The 16,815-nt window shown below is 37.1% G+C and overlaps 2 protein-coding genes and 1 long non-coding RNA gene across 5 annotated transcripts; 2 read left to right on the plus strand and 1 right to left on the minus strand.

Moving 5' to 3' along the window:
• Positions 1–813: 813 nt before the first annotated feature.
• On the plus strand, positions 814–2,712 carry LOC113657518. 2 transcript variants are annotated; one of them, XM_027169425.2, is made up of 5 exons: positions 814–1,026; positions 1,139–1,200; positions 1,356–1,703; positions 1,942–2,286; positions 2,422–2,712. In XM_027169425.2, exons 2-5 carry the CDS (start codon positions 1,146–1,148, stop codon positions 2,526–2,528), a joined length of 855 nt encoding a protein of 284 aa, XP_027025226.1. In that variant the 5' UTR covers positions 814–1,026; positions 1,139–1,145; the 3' UTR covers positions 2,529–2,712. The 2 variants fall into 2 exon arrangements, with proteins under 2 accessions (XP_027025226.1, XP_027025225.1); XM_027169424.2 differs by having other exon boundaries at positions 822–1,026; positions 1,338–1,703.
• A 3,967-nt stretch (positions 2,713–6,679) lies between these two features.
• LOC113657519 lies at positions 6,680–8,450 on the minus strand. The gene is made up of 3 exons (XR_007144389.1): positions 8,403–8,450; positions 7,893–7,980; positions 6,680–7,586 (listed from the first exon to the last, which is right to left on the minus strand). It is a non-coding gene; the product is annotated as an uncharacterized LOC113657519 (long non-coding RNA).
• Positions 8,451–9,053: 603 nt separating this feature from the next.
• On the plus strand, positions 9,054–15,088 carry znf16l (zinc finger protein 16 like). 2 transcript variants are annotated; one of them, XM_047820739.1, is made up of 4 exons: positions 9,054–9,770; positions 12,141–12,329; positions 13,291–13,704; positions 14,581–15,088. In XM_047820739.1, exons 1-4 carry the CDS (start codon positions 9,158–9,160, stop codon positions 14,625–14,627), a joined length of 1,263 nt encoding a protein of 420 aa, XP_047676695.1. In that variant the 5' UTR covers positions 9,054–9,157; the 3' UTR covers positions 14,628–15,088. The 2 variants fall into 2 exon arrangements, with proteins under 2 accessions (XP_047676695.1, XP_027025223.1); XM_027169422.2 differs by having other exon boundaries at positions 9,055–9,770; positions 13,291–15,088.
• Positions 15,089–16,815: the final 1,727 nt, after the last annotated feature.

Genomic DNA, 16,815 nt, shown 5'->3' on the forward strand with positions numbered 1-16,815 from the left:
TCTTATCATCTCAGGGAGTTTTTCCTTGCCGCTGTCACCTCCGGCTTGCTCAGTAGGGATAGGGATAGATATATACAATAGTATTTTAAAGTTTAAGCTAATCTTTTTAAAATTAATTTGAAACTTTAATTGTATGTATTCACTTATTTATTTTTATTCTTATTTTTTCTGCTTATTATTATTATATATTATATTATATTGTATATATATATTATACAAATAAATTGAATTGAATTGAATTCATGAAGACTATATTCTGTCTTCTGCCTCAAAGCTGGATGAGGTTTAGGATGTTTATCTAGAGCTGGTGTTTACATTTCTGTATATCTGTTAGAAATCGACTGTAAAATGTATATTTTTTGCATATATAAATCTATATGCAAAAAATATATATAAGATATATATATAAGATAATAAATCTCTATGTGATAAGAGATATAATCGATCTTGTGGTAAGAATGATCTGATTTCCAATGATCAGCACCTCACTAAAACCATTGGTCTGCATAACTTCACCATTATGTCTACCTTTTCCTTGTATTAATGTCTGGCATTTTTTGAAAGCACCAGTAGTCATCCCTAAAATATTTTCACTACATTGATATTCTGGCATTTTGTTGTTTAACATATGATTTTGTTCATATCACCCAGCCCTACTTTTTTCTATTTAAGCTCTAATCTCAGACTATTCTGTTTTTCAGGTGAATCAACCCAGAAAGAAATGAACCAAGGCCAGCCAGGAAAGGTAGGAAAGGCCAGCCAGGAAGGGCACCAAATGGACAGGAAGAGTTGTTTAAATGGAGTATGTCACAGTCAAACTCCATGTGTTCACTCTTCTGAGGAACCTCACCGACCATATATATATATGAAACCACTTTCAAGGCATTTGCTGGCGAGCAGCTGACCTACTTCAATCCATTTTTCTTCCAGCCAATCTCTTGCTGCCTAATATTATGAAAGCGTTTTTTAGCAGGTTTTTCTCACAGCTGTGAAAGAAGGTGCTAGGTGTTGCTTTCAGTTGTTTCTGTAAGTAAAACGCTTGCTTTGTTTTCTTGTGTATAATGCTGGTATAACTTTATTAGTATACAATGGGTTTGGATTTTCCCCCAACTTCACACTTTTCCCTTTTACATTGCAGAGAGCAAATGTACAGGTGGAAAATGATTTATTATTTTTTCTTCCTGCTGTGCACATCTGTCAGTAAGTAAACTTTTATTTTAGATTTCATAGCATGTTTATAGCATGTAGGAAAAGAGATTGGTTGTTTGGTAGTGATTAATGCTGATATATATATATATGATTCAGAAGAATGAAATTTTTTTTTTTTTTTTTTGTGGATGGGGGGTTTACATTAGATCTTTCATCTGGTGAAGTTGAGTCCTGGCAGGAGCCACTAATAACTGCTGAAGTTGGACACAGTGTAAACCTGTCATGTTTATGTAAAAAGAGAATGACAACTATTATATGGCTCAGACAAAACCTGGGAGAGAAGCCTTTTGTCATTGCTACATCATATCAGTTTCAATCTCCAATGTTTTATAATAATTTTGACAAGATCGGCCGCTTCATTGCCACGATCGGACCTTTCACTTTTAACCTGAGCATCTTAAATCTAAAACTATCAGACTCTGCCACTTACTACTGTGCTATCACATTTCTTTATGACATAACCTTTGAACAAGGAACAGTTCTGATCGTGAAAGGTAAGAAATTTAGTAATGAAATTTGCAAGACTGCTTTGTGTCTATGTGTCATTTATTAATGTGACTGCTCAGTCAGAAACATATTTAAAATTGTATAATTGCTGTCATAGTAAATATTAAAAGCGATTCATCATTTCAGAATCATTTAGCCATTTATGTTGATGAATTCTGTCTACTGAAGAAACCACATACTGCCCTATTAACTGAATATTTGTTCATTTCTTTATTCTTTCTAAAGATAATTCATTAAAAAGCAGCACACTTATCCAGCAGAAAAAAGGTCAGCTGGTTGGTCCAGGAGACTATGGGTTTCAGTGTACACTCGTCACCGACCGCTGTGAAGGAAATCACAGCGTCTACTGGTTCAGACACCGCTTAGGAGAACATCAGCCAGGCATCATTTACACTCAAGAACAAAGCAGTGATCACTGTGAGAAGAACTTCACTGGTGGTTCTCTGACACAGACATGTGTTTACAGTCTCCCCAAGAACCTCAGCCTGTCTGATACAGGAACATACTTTTGTGCTGTGGCTGCATGTGGAGAGATACTGTTTGGGAACAGAATTAAACCGCTTATCACAGGTAAACCTCTTCTAAAGTGTCAAACACTGACTATTATCTTTGTTTGAGCTAATTGCTTTGGTGAATGTTAAATGAACAACGCAAAATAACAAGACATTGTCTAAATATTTTTTCATTTTTTCTTTCATTTTGCAGATGCTCAATTTCAGATTAATGCTCTTGTCCTTCTCTCCATCATAAGATCAGCTGTGGTTGTTTTCATGTTAACTGTTTGTCTACTCTATACCTGTATACGTCATTAACAAAAGTTGTTAACATTTTCTTTGTAAAGGTCTTTTGCTAAAAGCCTGTATTTGTAAAGGTTAACGACTAAGCTTATGATTATTTACAATTAATTGGAATGTTACGTTGACTTTGTTATTGTTATTTGTTACAAAGTTAAAAAATAAGTTCTAACTTCATTAAAGTGACGTGACATAAGGCTAAGTATGGTGATCCATACTCAGAATTCATTCTCTGCATTTGACCCATCCAAAGTGCACACACACACCATGAACACACACGCAGAGCAGTGGGCAGCCATTTATGCTGCGGCACCCAGGGAGTAGTTGGGGGGTTCGGTGCCTTGCTCAAGGGCACCTCAGTGGTGGCCGGCCCGAGACTCGAACCAACAACCTTAGGATTACGAGTCAGACGCTCTAACCATTAGGCCATGACTTAAGCATAACCACACTGGTACATTTCACTGTTTGTTCCACTCCACATTGCAATTTTAATGCTGAAACTATTGTTACACTTACTTCTATTAATAATTCTGTCTCTATCCATCTGAGGCTTAATTGGGAACTCTTTTGGTTGGCAGAGCAAAAATAAATACTATAATTGCCTGTATAGTGTCTGAAATGTCTATTAATTTATGTATTTTTTTGTGTATAGAACTGTAAAAAAGAAATCAATATCACATTCATGACTATCACAATCACAATCTAAGAGTAACTGGCCAGATCACAGAAATGCTAATATTTGGATAAACAGCTACACAATTTCTACACAATAGAATTTAAAAGTAATAGAAAAGGCCTAACAAAGCACCAAACAAAAATGATATGCAAAATTGTAATGACTTTAAAATTTGGGGCTTGTACTTAATGTTTAAGAGAAAAACAATTCCAAAGAAGTAGTAGAATATCAAATTGCTCCAATTATCAAATAAATCCAAATGTCAAATCTAGTACTAAACAGGACTTTATTAATTGTTTGATAATGTAGTCAAAGTACATTAACTTTCTTATTCTGACATACAGTAGATTGAAAAAAAACTACTCTTACAGATAATTCAAGCTTTCTTAAACAAAATAACAGACTTCACATGTGGAATTCCCCACATTTTAACACATTGTTAAATGTTTGGTGAAGTGTTTTTTTGTTTTGTTTTGTTTGTTTTTACATCTCCTTGGACATTTTAGAAAGACACTGAATTTCTTTGAATATATTCAGTCTTAGTTTGAAGTCATTAAGCTTACATTTTGGCTTTGTTATCACTTGTGGTCGCAGTGTAAGCATTTTTTATATGTGGCTTTCTCATTAACACTGTACCAGCAAATCTTGAATGCCACATCCTGTTTTTCCACCCCACCTAGGTCAGTATGAACAAGTTTATTTGGCCAGCATAGATGTCTGCAATTAGCCATTTTCTTTGTCAGTATATACTTAGCTAGTTACATTACTAGTCAGTGCTGAGAACAGGATTGTATTTGCTTCCCTTATAAGCCGGTTGGACTAAAGTATCGGCAAATGTAAATATAACATGGTTTACAAACAAGTAAATGATTTCTTGTAATATACACATCCAAACACACCAAGGATTAATTATTATTTACGATTAAGCCAAATCTTTCATATATTGATGTCCATCAAAAATAAATTTTACCGTGAATACATTAAACCTAAATGGTTTTTGAAATAATTTATTATAATAAGTATAGTAAATAAGCATAAAAAGTACTGCAGTTTACTTCTTTGCAGGGAGATGCTTATTAGATTAGATTAGATTAGATTAGATTAGATTAGATTAGATTAAACTTTATTGTCATTACACATGTACAAGTACAAGGCAACGAAATGCAGTTTAGGTCTAACCATATATAGACATCACAATGAAAGCACATGCGCTGTGAGTTTTGCTGACAGATCCAGAAAGTCACTCATTCTACTTTAATGTGAAAGCAAAGGAATCACCTGTGATCAGGAAAATGCATTTTTTTTATAGTCTCTGTTCAGAAATCAGTGTTTGTTGACCAATATATATTTTATGCATAACATATGAAACCGTATCAGTTCTAAGAAGGAATGTAGATTTCTTACATACTTTTATTGGATCCAAAATATCTTAATCTAGAACACGATCTGTACTGTAGTTGTGGTGGAAAATCAATTACAATATGAGAAATCACTACCAACATGTACGTGCTCAAGTAAATATTAAATAATCGTACCTTACCTTAGAGTGCTACAATGGTTGAAACAAGACTGGAGTATATACAGCATATACAGTTCATAATATACAGTTACATTCATTGATTATTTATTTTGTTATTATTCTTAAGTAAAAGGTAAATAAATCTATATAGTGTTATAACAGAGTACAGCTTATCACAGTGTAACATTACTCCCTCTCCTATTTTTCCAATTGTGTTTTACAATTTTATCTATCTCCGTTCTGTTTTTCACTTAACATTTTTTACCTTTTTCAGTTAATCTTTTGCCTTTGTATGTTTGTTTTGATGCTCGAAAAAGAGAAGTAACCCTCAAAATATTCCTTGTAATTACAAATTTCAAATTTTTTAAAAATAAAACAAATGTTATATATATATATATATATATATATATATATATATATATATATATATATATATATTTATATATAGTCTCACTCTTATACACACACTCACACACACACACACATATATATTTGTGTGTGTGTATGTACCAGAAAGTGCTATCCCCAGCTCCATGCACCATGTTCACAGTCTCCATAGTAATCAAAAAATACATTACATTAGGTCAGAATTCAGAAGAGTTACTCTTACTCACACACACACACACACACACACACACACACACACACACACACACACACACACACACACACACACACACACACACACACACACATATATATATATATATATATACACACACACACACGCACACACAGACACATAAATACATATATATATATATATATATATATATATATATATATATATATATATATATATATATATATATATATATAAACAAGTTGTAATGAGTGGTCAACAGGCTGAAGATGCATGTGCGCTGGCCGTGACACAAGTGCTAATTTAATAATTAAAGAATAGGTAGATCTTTTTTTCATTTTTTTTTTTCATTTTTTAAAGATGAGTGACTTGGCTGTTCTGGCATCTAGGGGAAGTTCATTCCACAACCTCGGTGACAGAACAGAGAGGAGTATTGATGCATTCCTACCTTGTACCCTGAGAAATGGTGAGACTAGCCAAGCAATGCAAGATGATCTGAGAGACTTTTGGCCAGTTCAGGGAAAGGTTTGAGGTTAGAGGTAGCGGATCTGTTTTTGTCTTTGTAGGGAAACATCAGTGTTATGAATATGATGGGCACAAACCTGTTTCAAATTAGCAAACACCCACACACGTAGTGCTTAAAAGAGATATTCATTCAAACAAACTGTGTGAAGTAAGTTCATAATATCTGAGTACCCTTCAGAGTACAAAGACCAAATGAAGCCAAACCCAGTGGTTTTCCACTTAATGTATGATCTGATACACATCCAGAAGTTTAATGAGAGGAAGACATGCATTAACACCATCTGTGCCCACTATGAGTACTGCATTGTGGACATACATTGTGCTCTCTAAAGACCCTGTAATTTCTAATAGATGTCTTTATCAAAGAGGTCTTGGATAATTTCACATTCATTATGACTTAGGATCTCCATCATGGGAGGATTTAAAAATTTCAAGCTCCTATTTAATTCTCAAAACATTGTTTTGTTTTTTTTATCAATATGTTCAGCTAATATATAATGTCATAGCATCCCAAATGCATAGTATATAGTTCATGCATTGTATTGATTTTATGCAGCTTCATAAATGTCTAGATAAAAAGTGTTCGTATTTAGGAAACAGATTGTGAGCCATCATCTATATAGGGCAGGTGTCCTCCACGTTTTCTTGCCCAAAGTAAGAGGGTTCCTGTAAAAAGGTCATATCAGCATAAAAAAACCCACAGTGAGTCAGCAAGGTGTGAAGCATTTTAGCCCTTCTCGAGCTAAGATTTTCAAACCAAGAATGATGCACTAACAGAAAAACCGCAAATGCAACCATGGCTTCATAGAGTACTTTCAGCAAAAAAAAAAGACATTGTGACTGTGACAAATGGATGTGAGCGTTTATTAAAGAATCAGAGCAGACAATACAAATCAATAAGAAAATAGCACAACTGGAAAAAACAAGCAAAAATCCAAAATCCTGGAAAGACAGTCAGCGATGCAACAGTACAAAATCACAAAACCAAACAGCCAAAAACAGGATAAGACATGGGTCAATACACAGGAAGGCAAATAGTACACAATATAATAACTTGGTGAGTAGCTAAAGTAACAATACTTCATGTGGAGCTGTTAAAAACACTGGCTTTTGAGTCCATAATGGACATAACCCAGAAGTAATTAGTAATCCAGTGAGAATTATCTCTGTGAGCCGGGAGGAAGGGCAGCCGGTAGATTTATTATAGAACCCCCTCCTAAGAACACCTCCAGGTGTTCTATTAGGATGCCACCCCAGGGTCTAGATACTGTGCTGTCTGGGTGGGCTCGAGGAAAGTCAATAACGAGTGATGGGTATAGGATTTTGTGGGCGTGCACCCATGATATTTTCTCAGGACCGTAATCCTCTTAATCCCCAAGGTACTGAAGTCAGCTTTGTCTTTGCTGGGAGTCTAGCAGGGTGTGGACTAAGTAAACTTGGGACCCTTCAGATGTTCTGCTTGACTGTTACCCAGATACCCAGCCTGTCAGCCTGAAGTTAACTCCCAACTGTTCACAAAAGAACCTCACAGGAAGGCAGATGTAACACAAAACGTCAATCCTGATGTTCTACCCCTGGTTGGAGTCTCGTCACTCGGTGGATTACACTGCCAGGGATTGATCTGCATGGTCAGCCAGTGTCTCATGAGATTGTTGTGAATGGAGCTGCCCATGCCTTTGGACTGTCATGCCTTTGGACTGTCATGCCTTCTTTTGAAACAGTGTTGTGTCTGTCAGCTGTATGGTCTGGTCTTTATCAGCAATCAGGCCTGCGCTGAACTCAGAGTTTACGATGACCCATTAGTTCCGCAAGAGCTCTCGGTTGCACTATTATAAACTGTTGTAGAAATGACATTATTTACATTTACACTATTTACTGTAGGGTGTCACCCAAATGAGAATGGGTTCCCTTCTGAGCCTGGTTCCTCTCAATCTTTCTTTCTCTTATCATCTCAGGGAGTTTTTCCAGAGATATATAGTATTTTAAATTTTAAATTAATCTTTTTAAAATTAATTTTAAGCTTAAATTATATATTCATTTATTTATATATAACGAAGATGTGGGTATGTGGGAAATAACCTGGAAGTAATCAGTGTTCTGGCAAGGGTTCCCTCTGGTGGTCAGGAAGGAGCGTTGCTTGTAGAATTGCTACTTAGGATGTGTGCCCCTTAAAATAAAAATTTAAATTTAAATTAAATAAATAAATATCACAGGGTATTTCACAGTAATTTTAATTTCATTGATATTACATTCATCATTCATTCAATGCATATATATGCATTTAATTATTCAAGCATCATCAAATTAATATCAGGCACACATGCCAACTCTTTGCACACTATATAAATATATAACTCCAAAAATTATGAGAACGTGATATAGTCTATTTCTGAGAGCTGGGAGAATTTAAATACTTAAAATAATAATAATAATAATAATAATAATAATAATAATAATAATAATAATAATAATAATAATAATAATTTTCTTCTCTGTATTTACACATTGTATTGTGTATATACTCTATATTATATTATGTCTCTAGTCTTTCATATATTTGCATTTCTTTCTCTTTGCGGTATATCTTACCTTTATCTTTACCTTTATTTTATTTTATCTTATCTTATCTTATCAGAATCAGAATCAGCTTTATTCTTTTCTTTTATTCAGCTTTTATCTTATCTTATCTGATCTTATCTTAATAATAATAATAATAATAATAATAATAATAATAATAATAATAATAATAATCTGGCATCCAATGTCTGGGGATTGTGCCTCATAAAAAAAAGTGCAGTACTGAAGGACAACCATCTTGGTAAACAATGACAAAGACAAATGCTGTGCAGTGCTCCCTCTACTGGTGGCTGAATGAACGACATTCATTAGATGTGCTCTGCAATGGGATGGCATCCAGGGTGTCCCCTTGAGTTCACTGAGATAGGCTTCAGGTTCCCTGTGACTCTATGTAGGATAAACTGTACAGAAAATGGCAGGATGAATTATGTAGTTATTATAAAATATACACAAATAGATATTCAAACTCGAAATACAATCAATGTATTTATTTTTTTTATATAATCCTTTTATTTTTATTATTCATAACCTATCTTATCAGAACACAAGAACACGTTCATTTCGCTTTGCTTTATGATTTTAAACAAATAATCGAGTAGAAACTCGATTGAAGCTCCACACTCCAGCACAGACGGTGTACGGGAAATAAGCCGCCAGTCCTTTAGAGGGCTCTGTGCGTAAACTCGAGTCATAACGCTGGCGGAAGTTGTCAAAACTCTACGGTGCTGGAGCATCGACTGTTCAAAACACTGCATTATTTTGGAGCTATGAGCCGTAAAAGAAACCACGGTTTTGTTGAAACGGGGCAGTTGGCTGACTCTCAGGCCGCACTGATGGAAAGCACAGGACCTCCTGCTCGAGCGGAGGAGACTTTCTGCGATGTGGAGTTTGATGAAGAGTTGGTGTGTTCCGTGAGTGAGATCACCGAGCACCTCGGCAGGAACATCACCGTGGCGCTGGAGGAGGCCCTGTCCGAAATCCGCAAAGTAGTAAGCGCACGAACCAGGCTCCTCAAAATGGAGCTGAGAGAGAAAACCGACGAGATCGAGCTGCTCAAAGCCCGGCTGGAGTGTGTCGCCAGTGAGCCGGCCAGAAAAGTCGATTTTCTACAGAAGAGCAACAGCACGGAGCCGAAGAAAGCCAAAGCGGCCGCTCCGGCTGTCAAAAAGGAAAACATCGACGCCATCTGTGATTACCTGATGAAGGACAAGAACTCACGCGGAGCTGCTGATGTGGAGAGCGAGCGGCAGCACCAGGCCTCACTCAGCCCCTGGACAGAGAGCGAGGACATCTTCAGTATGTTGCCTTCTGCCAGCAAAAGACTCTACGACTATGAGTGGATGTCTGGAGTGGAGCTGAACTCCACCTCGGAGTATAAAGGTAACTAGAGAGCAGCTTTGGACATCAGTCAGGTGCTAAAACTACAGTTACATGTAGAGGTTGTTTTGGGTTGGACATTTTTACAGTATGTTAAGCTTGGTGTTAAAGTATCGCGCTGTTGAAAACGTAAAGGATGAAAATTCTCTTTGTAAAATCTGTAAACAAATGTTTACATACGATGCTGCGTTCACGTGCTGTCAGTATTATTGTAAACACGAGTTTCTCTGCTAAAAAGTTGTAATTACAGTATAACTGGGGAAACTCCGAGATTATTTTAATACCAGAGTTTCTGAGATCGAAGATAACTTTCTTGTTAGGTCTTGTTCATATTCATTTCTATAAATCAGCAACCAAACTGTGCATGTTGTACATTTTTACAGCATGAAAATGACTTGTATTTGACCAAAATACCATAAACATTACTGTAGCATGTTAACTAACAGAGCAATGTGTTTTATGTTGTTTGGTGTTATTTATTCATTAGATAATTTTCTTCAGAAGCTATTTAAGTTATTTACATGATTCCCAGAAGATAAAATATCAATTTGCACAGATAAAATGTGTTCAAAAGTTTACGCCTGGCTCACTGTGTGTGTCAAAAAAATGCATCTCAAAGCAATTAGCCACTGATGGAAAAGGGGTAAATGTGTAGAAGGAGCTTTATAGACGACCCTAATAAATTTGATCTAAAATGGATCATATGTTTTTGCACGTGCGGAGCTTCACTCCCTTTTACAGTAAAAAGGGTGATGTAAAAATGGTAAGAAACTTCTGTAGATATTTCAGATATTCCACTTTTTACTTCAGTTGTCAGTAACGGTAAATAGAAACTTAATTTTTGTAGTTAAATATGGTGGAATCTATCCAGATCCAGAATTAGATGGAACAAAAATCCCACCTATCCTATGCCCACATATAAAACTAGTCTAATCTGATCAGGGCTTTAATAAGAGCCCTTTTTAGTGATCGACTTTTCTGTATAATCTCATGCATCATCAGTATTTATCACTTTGTCATTAAACAATTTAACGTGAAAATAAATGCAAAGCCAGATAGTGTAACTTGAGTTAGACATAAAAGAAGCACCTGCATTTTAATTAGTATTTTGAAAAATGTACCGGTGATGTAACTGCCCAGTCATACACTGTGACACCAAGCAACCCTAATTACAACACGCTAAAGATGGACATTAACTACTGATGAGTCAAGTATTGATTAGTAACACATCTGCAAAACCGCTGTTATGTTTTTATCAGAAAAATTGCAGCAGAGAAATCCAGTATATAGCAATTTTGAAAATGTGAAATCAAGCAAATGGCTACACAATTTTTGGAGGAGCTTGCAGTTTTTCAAAATTAACATGGGCTGTGTCATGTAATGTCATCGCAACCAACTTTGATTCACATGTCAAACCTGTGTACAGCTATCATAAAAGGTAATACATATATGCTTTCACTAGTAGTAGTTGGAAATATGAATTCCAATTCAATTAGTTTTTTCACAAATTTGCACAGAAAACTCCAAGTTCCATGATTTTTTTTTTAAATGTCACAGCAAAATCAAACATTTTTGGCCAAAACACTCACATTCAAAAAAAAAAAAAAAAAAGCACGCTTGTTCTGTCTAATTTATCATCATTCAGATAGAGTTAGAGTTCATTAGAGAGAGTGCACTCAGTTACTGAGTTCTGAAATGAGTGCTGAATAACATAGGACTACAGACGCCAAATATGTTAGTAGTTGAGACTTTATGTAAATTAATCGATTAAATAATAACATTTGTGAAAGAATTCATCGCTCTCAATCACTCAGCTCAAGCTTGGTACAGTGATAGTTTGCCACCTGTGCTGTGCAAGTCCATTCATGAAATTTCCTCACTACTAAATTTTCCAGTCACCTGTTAGTGGTATTACAATAAAGTGGAAGCAATTGGGAACAACAGCAATTCAGCCATGAAGTGGTAGGCCATGTAAAATCACAGTGCGTGATTGTAATTTACGAGCAGCTGCATTCAAGCCTTACATCACCAAGTGTAATGCAGAGTCAGAAACAAAGGTGTTAAGTGGACTGGACTCTAGAGCAGTGGAGTTGTGTTCTCTGGAGTGATGAATCACGCTTGTGTGTCTAGCAATCTGATGGACGAGTCTGGGATTGGCGGCTGACAGGAGAACGGTTCTTGTCTGAGTTGAAGTGTTGAAGCTGATAATAATGAGGCCTAAAGCCACAATTCTGTACAGGCTTTATAAGACAATATGGTGTGTGTGTGTGTGTGTGTGTGTGTGTGTGTGTGTGTGTGTGTGTGTGTGTGTGTGTGTGTGTGTGTGTTCATTTTCCCAGAAACTAATCAGTCTTTGTGCTGTTGTTTGAGCAGGTGAATCTGAGTCCAAGTGTGAGAATCCCATTGCTGCAAGAGCGACAGCTGAAGAAGATTCGGAAGAAGGGAGAGGGATGGGGCCGGTCTCTGACGATTCCTCTGCTCCCTTTGCCCTGGATGCTCACGGCTCGCCAGAGGAGGACAACAGCAGCCCAATGGAGGACAGCATTGACCGATTAGATGCAGGTTAGTGTTCTAGAGATAGCTGGCATTCCAGTTAACTTGTGATCAGTTAAGGTGTGAGAAGAGGGCAAACTCAAAGAAGTAAGAAATGATGGGAAATAAAGATGAGCACAATTCTACAGTGTAAAAAGTTCTTTGGATCTTCCTAAAAGGTCATTTATTCAGATATTCATATTTGTAACATAATCAGGATAGAATAATCCAAGCGCGATTAACATTTTTATTCATTTGAATCAAGTAGCATTAAGTTATGTAAGAATTATTGCATGTCAATTGCATTTGTTTACATTCTGCATCCACATTAAATGCTGAAAATCTTTGCACATAAACAGTCAACAGAATCTTGTTACATTTGTCTTTTAAATATTCTTTTTTCCCCCATTTGCACATATGTGACTTTGTGCCATATGGCCAAAAGTTTGTGGATACCTGAGCATCACACTCAAACTGTTGCCACGTGTTTGCTGTAGCTTTGCAATTCTTCTCACTGGAAAATGAAGCCTAATCTTGTTCCAGCATGACAAAGCAAAGTCCATAAAGACATGGTCTGGAACAACTTGAGTCTCCTGCACTGAGCACTGACTTCAACCTCACTGAACACCTTGTTGATGAACTGGAACACTGATGGAACCCCAGACCTCCGAACCTTACACCAATCTGACCTCAGTAATAGAACAATAATAAACTGTTAAATAAACTAGAACAAATCCCCACAGTCTCACTCCCAACAATGAACACCTTTCCAAGGGTGGAGGATATTATAGGGGTAAGGTTTACAGGGACTAAATCTGGAATGCGATGTTTAGCAAGCACGTGTGTGTTATGGTCAGGTGTCCACAAACTTATTTAATACTTCTGTGTGAAACTTTGGTCAGCAGCACAAACTGCATCATATTTGGTACATACACTAATTATTGCTACACTGCTGTAACTTTCTTCCAATCCCAAATTATTTTTTCCTTAGACCAGCATTTCACTGCCCCTACCTTCATCTGCCCCTTCTGTGGAACCCTCTGCCCTGACTCATCGTTCCTGGAGGAGCACATGAAGCTGATGCACAGAGAAGAGAGCGCTCAGGCTGCTCAGTCCGGCTCATCTTCCAGTGGAGGGCAGGGCAGCGAGGGAGAGGTGTGGCGGAAGGCAAGCTCTAGCGAATCCCAAGCTCGGGAGAAGAAGGTGGAAGGTGGCTATGAGTGTGGAGACTGTGGACGCCGCTTTAACTACCTTGGCAACCTGCGGCAGCACCGGCGCATCCACACGGGCGAAAAGCCATTTGTGTGCTCTGAATGTGGGGAGAGATTCCGGCACGCCGCTCGCCTCAAGAGTCACCGGCTCAGCCACAGCGGTGCTCAGAGCCCCTTCCCGTGCCCACAATGTGGTAAGGGCTTTCCTGTGCTCTCTGGTCTTAAACGACATCAGCGTGTTCACACAGGCGAAAGCCCCTACGCGTGCCCTCAGTGCGGCCGCCGATTCAAAGAGCTCGGCAACCTCTACACACACATGCGCATACACAGTGGCGCCACACCTTATACCTGCTACCAGTGTGGCCGAAGTTTCCGACATTTAGGAACTTACAAAAGTCATCGCTGCACTCCCATCACACAGGTACCCAGTGCACATGGTCCAGCGTGGCCTCAAGAGGACAAAATCCAAACTGGATAAACAGTGTTCTAGCAGATTGTTAAGTAAGGCAATGTGCTCTGTTTTCTCTTCACCAGATGTTTGAGGAATGTCTAACCTCAGAGGCGAGGATGCTTAATGCTTAACATTACGGACAGATCTAGGACATTTAAAATTAAAAAATAAAAAAAAAGGAAAGAACATCATGGCCCATTTCTGCACTCTTATTTCTGGTCCTGAACCTTGAATAGGATAAAGAATCTGTTTAGATCAGATCCGAAATCAGATTGTAATGTCGAAAGAGGATGGTTTTGATGTGAAGGAGGAGACAACTTGAAGTGAATAGAAATTAGCACATGCTGCTTTTACCCAGGTTACTTTAGGAAAAAAAAGACATACTGCATACAAATATTCTCACATTTAATATAGACTGTGTTTCCAAAACAACGAGCATGCTTTCTCATGAATTGTAAGAGTACTAGTACTACACGGCTGATGAAAAATATTTTCAAAATGTATTTTGTTTTTCATTTTGTATCGTTTTGCTTTGTTTTTTTGGAAGACCGGTTATTTTAGTTCAGTCTGTTTTGCAACCAACCTGATTTGAAATGCAACTGAGCCTTTTGTGTTTTAGATATCCTTGTGGGAAGAGCTGCAATGCTGCTGTGGCCCTCTGGATGACGTGTTACTGTATCGACTGCTTTAGTAGTTGTTCATGGAATATTTTAAAACTGCATATTTGTGTTCTAGTTTACTACTTTATCATGATATTGACACTATTAACACTTTCTTTGGATTTATTCAAACATGTCCACCCTTTTAATAGCTAAGCAAAGTCTACTGTGCAAAAACTGGAAAGCAAAACAAAAACTTGCTTTTTCACAAATATGAAGACTGTTGTGTAGGTATTTTACATGGTTATATGAAATTCAGCAATTAACTTGTTGTGATATCAGTTGCATCATAGGACTTTTATTGAAAATTTTACCTGGTGGGAAAAAAAAATAATAATACAAATAAAATGTCTGACTGTTAGGTAAAGTGAAACGAACTGTCCGTGATCAATAACATTGGACTGGTCTTTACCGGTTACTGCCAACATAATTGTAATCATAATTAATAAACATTTATTTGATCTGAAACTTGAATCTTCTGTTACTGTGGAATCTGTAACTCTGATAAAGTGGGAAAGATCCACAGCTCTGAAAGGAGAAGCTGTTCACAGGTCCTTTAGTTGAACAGTGGCAATCCCATATGAAATCCCTTCAAAAGTTCATCAAAAATCATGGAGATTCAGCAAACATGGGGGGGAAAAGGTTACCGGCCTCAGTGAAGCATTGTGGTGGTAGCATCTTGTTAAGCACCGCTTCTGATAATTGCTCTTTGAACCTGCTTACTAAAATTTGATGGACAGCCTGCTGTAAGCATTGTGGCAGTTAATCTATGATCTTTCAGTTAATCTATGATCTTATTATGCAAAATATTCTTTCAGTTCTTACACAAGATAGTGAAGGCATTATGTTTTCAGGTTGTCTGTGCGTCAGTTTGTTTGTCCAGGATTCTTGTTAGTGTGACCTCTCTATATTATGTATATGAATGTTTGAAGGATTTCTATGGAATTATTATCGTACCCAGCAAATGAACTGCTTAGCCTTCAAGGAACCCATCATTTACCACATTTATTCCATTCAACAAAATATTTGACTTCTGCTTGAATCAGAACTACATTATGGGTTTTACAGCAATTTTACCGGAGTGGGTTCTTATGCGACCATGATTTTTTGTTAAACTTTTGCAAACTTTATTTTTTATTATTTTTTTTTTTTTGACCTGTATTTCAGTATTTAGTTTATAAATTAACAAAAGCTCCTATTTCTCTGAAGGCTCCTGTCTGTTTACCTCTGGCTCTTCCACAGTCTTGGGTGATGTTAAAGGGTGACTGTACCTTTTGAAGACACCGAGGAACAGCCGACCACAAGATATCAGGAGTGTCCCCAGTTAACATATTCAAATCAAAACTAGATTTATAAAGTTTGTCGCGACAAACTTTGATGTTTGCTTTGACGAGGCAAATATTCGCAAAGGCCGGTGCTTTTTGGAGGCGAGTGGACATAAGGGTCAGTGTTACTTTTTGGAGGCAAGTGGACAGAAAGATAGGGTGCCAAAACATTTGGGGGCAAGTTGAGACGAGCATGTGATGTCATCCGAATACTCCTGAGGAAGTTCCCCTCATTGGGCTGTGTTTTGATATGTCACATGTTCATGTTGTGCTAATTTTTTATTTTTACGTGACATCACATGACGTCATCAGAATACATGTGAGGAAGTTCCCCTCATTGTTCTGAGTGTTTTGATATGTCACATGTCCAAACGAAAGGCCAGTCGGTACACCAATTTAAAACTTTGTTCAGAGTATCACCCTAAAGGAGCTGGCCGAGTTTGGTGTAGATAGTTCGAAAGCTTGCCGAGTTATAAACCTCCAAAGTTTATAATGGGAGTCTATGGGGAAAAAAGGCCAATTTGAGACCCGGTACCGGAAGTACCGGTACTCGGATCGCTTAGAAAAGTAATAGCAACAAACTTCAGACCAGCGTCTACAACATATCTGAATTTGGTGCATGTGGCTCGAAAGCCTTAGGCCGCATTAAATTTTATAAATTTTTGTCTACGCTGAAATAGGAAAACAGACTGTTAACATAACTAGATACATATATTTTCAGGCTTGCAGTTTGAATCTCTTCCTATTTATTTATTTGTTTTGTTATAGCTATTACTATCAATACCATTTCATCTCTTACCGTTATTCTTTATTTATTGTGCCCTGTGTGTTTTTGTCTCACTGTTATTCTAATGTATGTCTAGCACTTTA

The sequence above is a fragment of the Tachysurus fulvidraco genome, chromosome 1, assembly GCF_022655615.1.
Source record: "Tachysurus fulvidraco isolate hzauxx_2018 chromosome 1, HZAU_PFXX_2.0, whole genome shotgun sequence".
In the NCBI taxonomy this organism is placed as follows: domain Eukaryota; kingdom Metazoa; phylum Chordata; class Actinopteri; order Siluriformes; family Bagridae; genus Tachysurus; species Tachysurus fulvidraco.

Excerpts from the sequence above, each read along its gene's own strand:
- LOC113657518 (XM_027169424.2), top strand. The coding sequence starts at position 1,146 with ATGTACAGGTGGAAAATGATTTATTATTTTTTCTTCCTGCTGTGCACA. Across the intron at positions 1,704-1,941 it reads AACAGTTCTGATCGTGAAAG|ATAATTCATTAAAAAGCAGC; the intron begins GTAAGAAATTTA and ends TTCTTTCTAAAG. Across the intron at positions 2,287-2,421 it reads AATTAAACCGCTTATCACAG|ATGCTCAATTTCAGATTAAT; the intron begins GTAAACCTCTTC and ends TTCATTTTGCAG.
- znf16l (XM_027169422.2), top strand. The coding sequence starts at position 9,158 with ATGAGCCGTAAAAGAAACCACGGTTTTGTTGAAACGGGGCAGTTGGCT. Across the intron at positions 9,771-12,140 it reads CTCCACCTCGGAGTATAAAG|GTGAATCTGAGTCCAAGTGT; the intron begins GTAACTAGAGAG and ends TTGTTTGAGCAG. Across the intron at positions 12,330-13,290 it reads CATTGACCGATTAGATGCAG|ACCAGCATTTCACTGCCCCT; the intron begins GTTAGTGTTCTA and ends TTTTTTCCTTAG.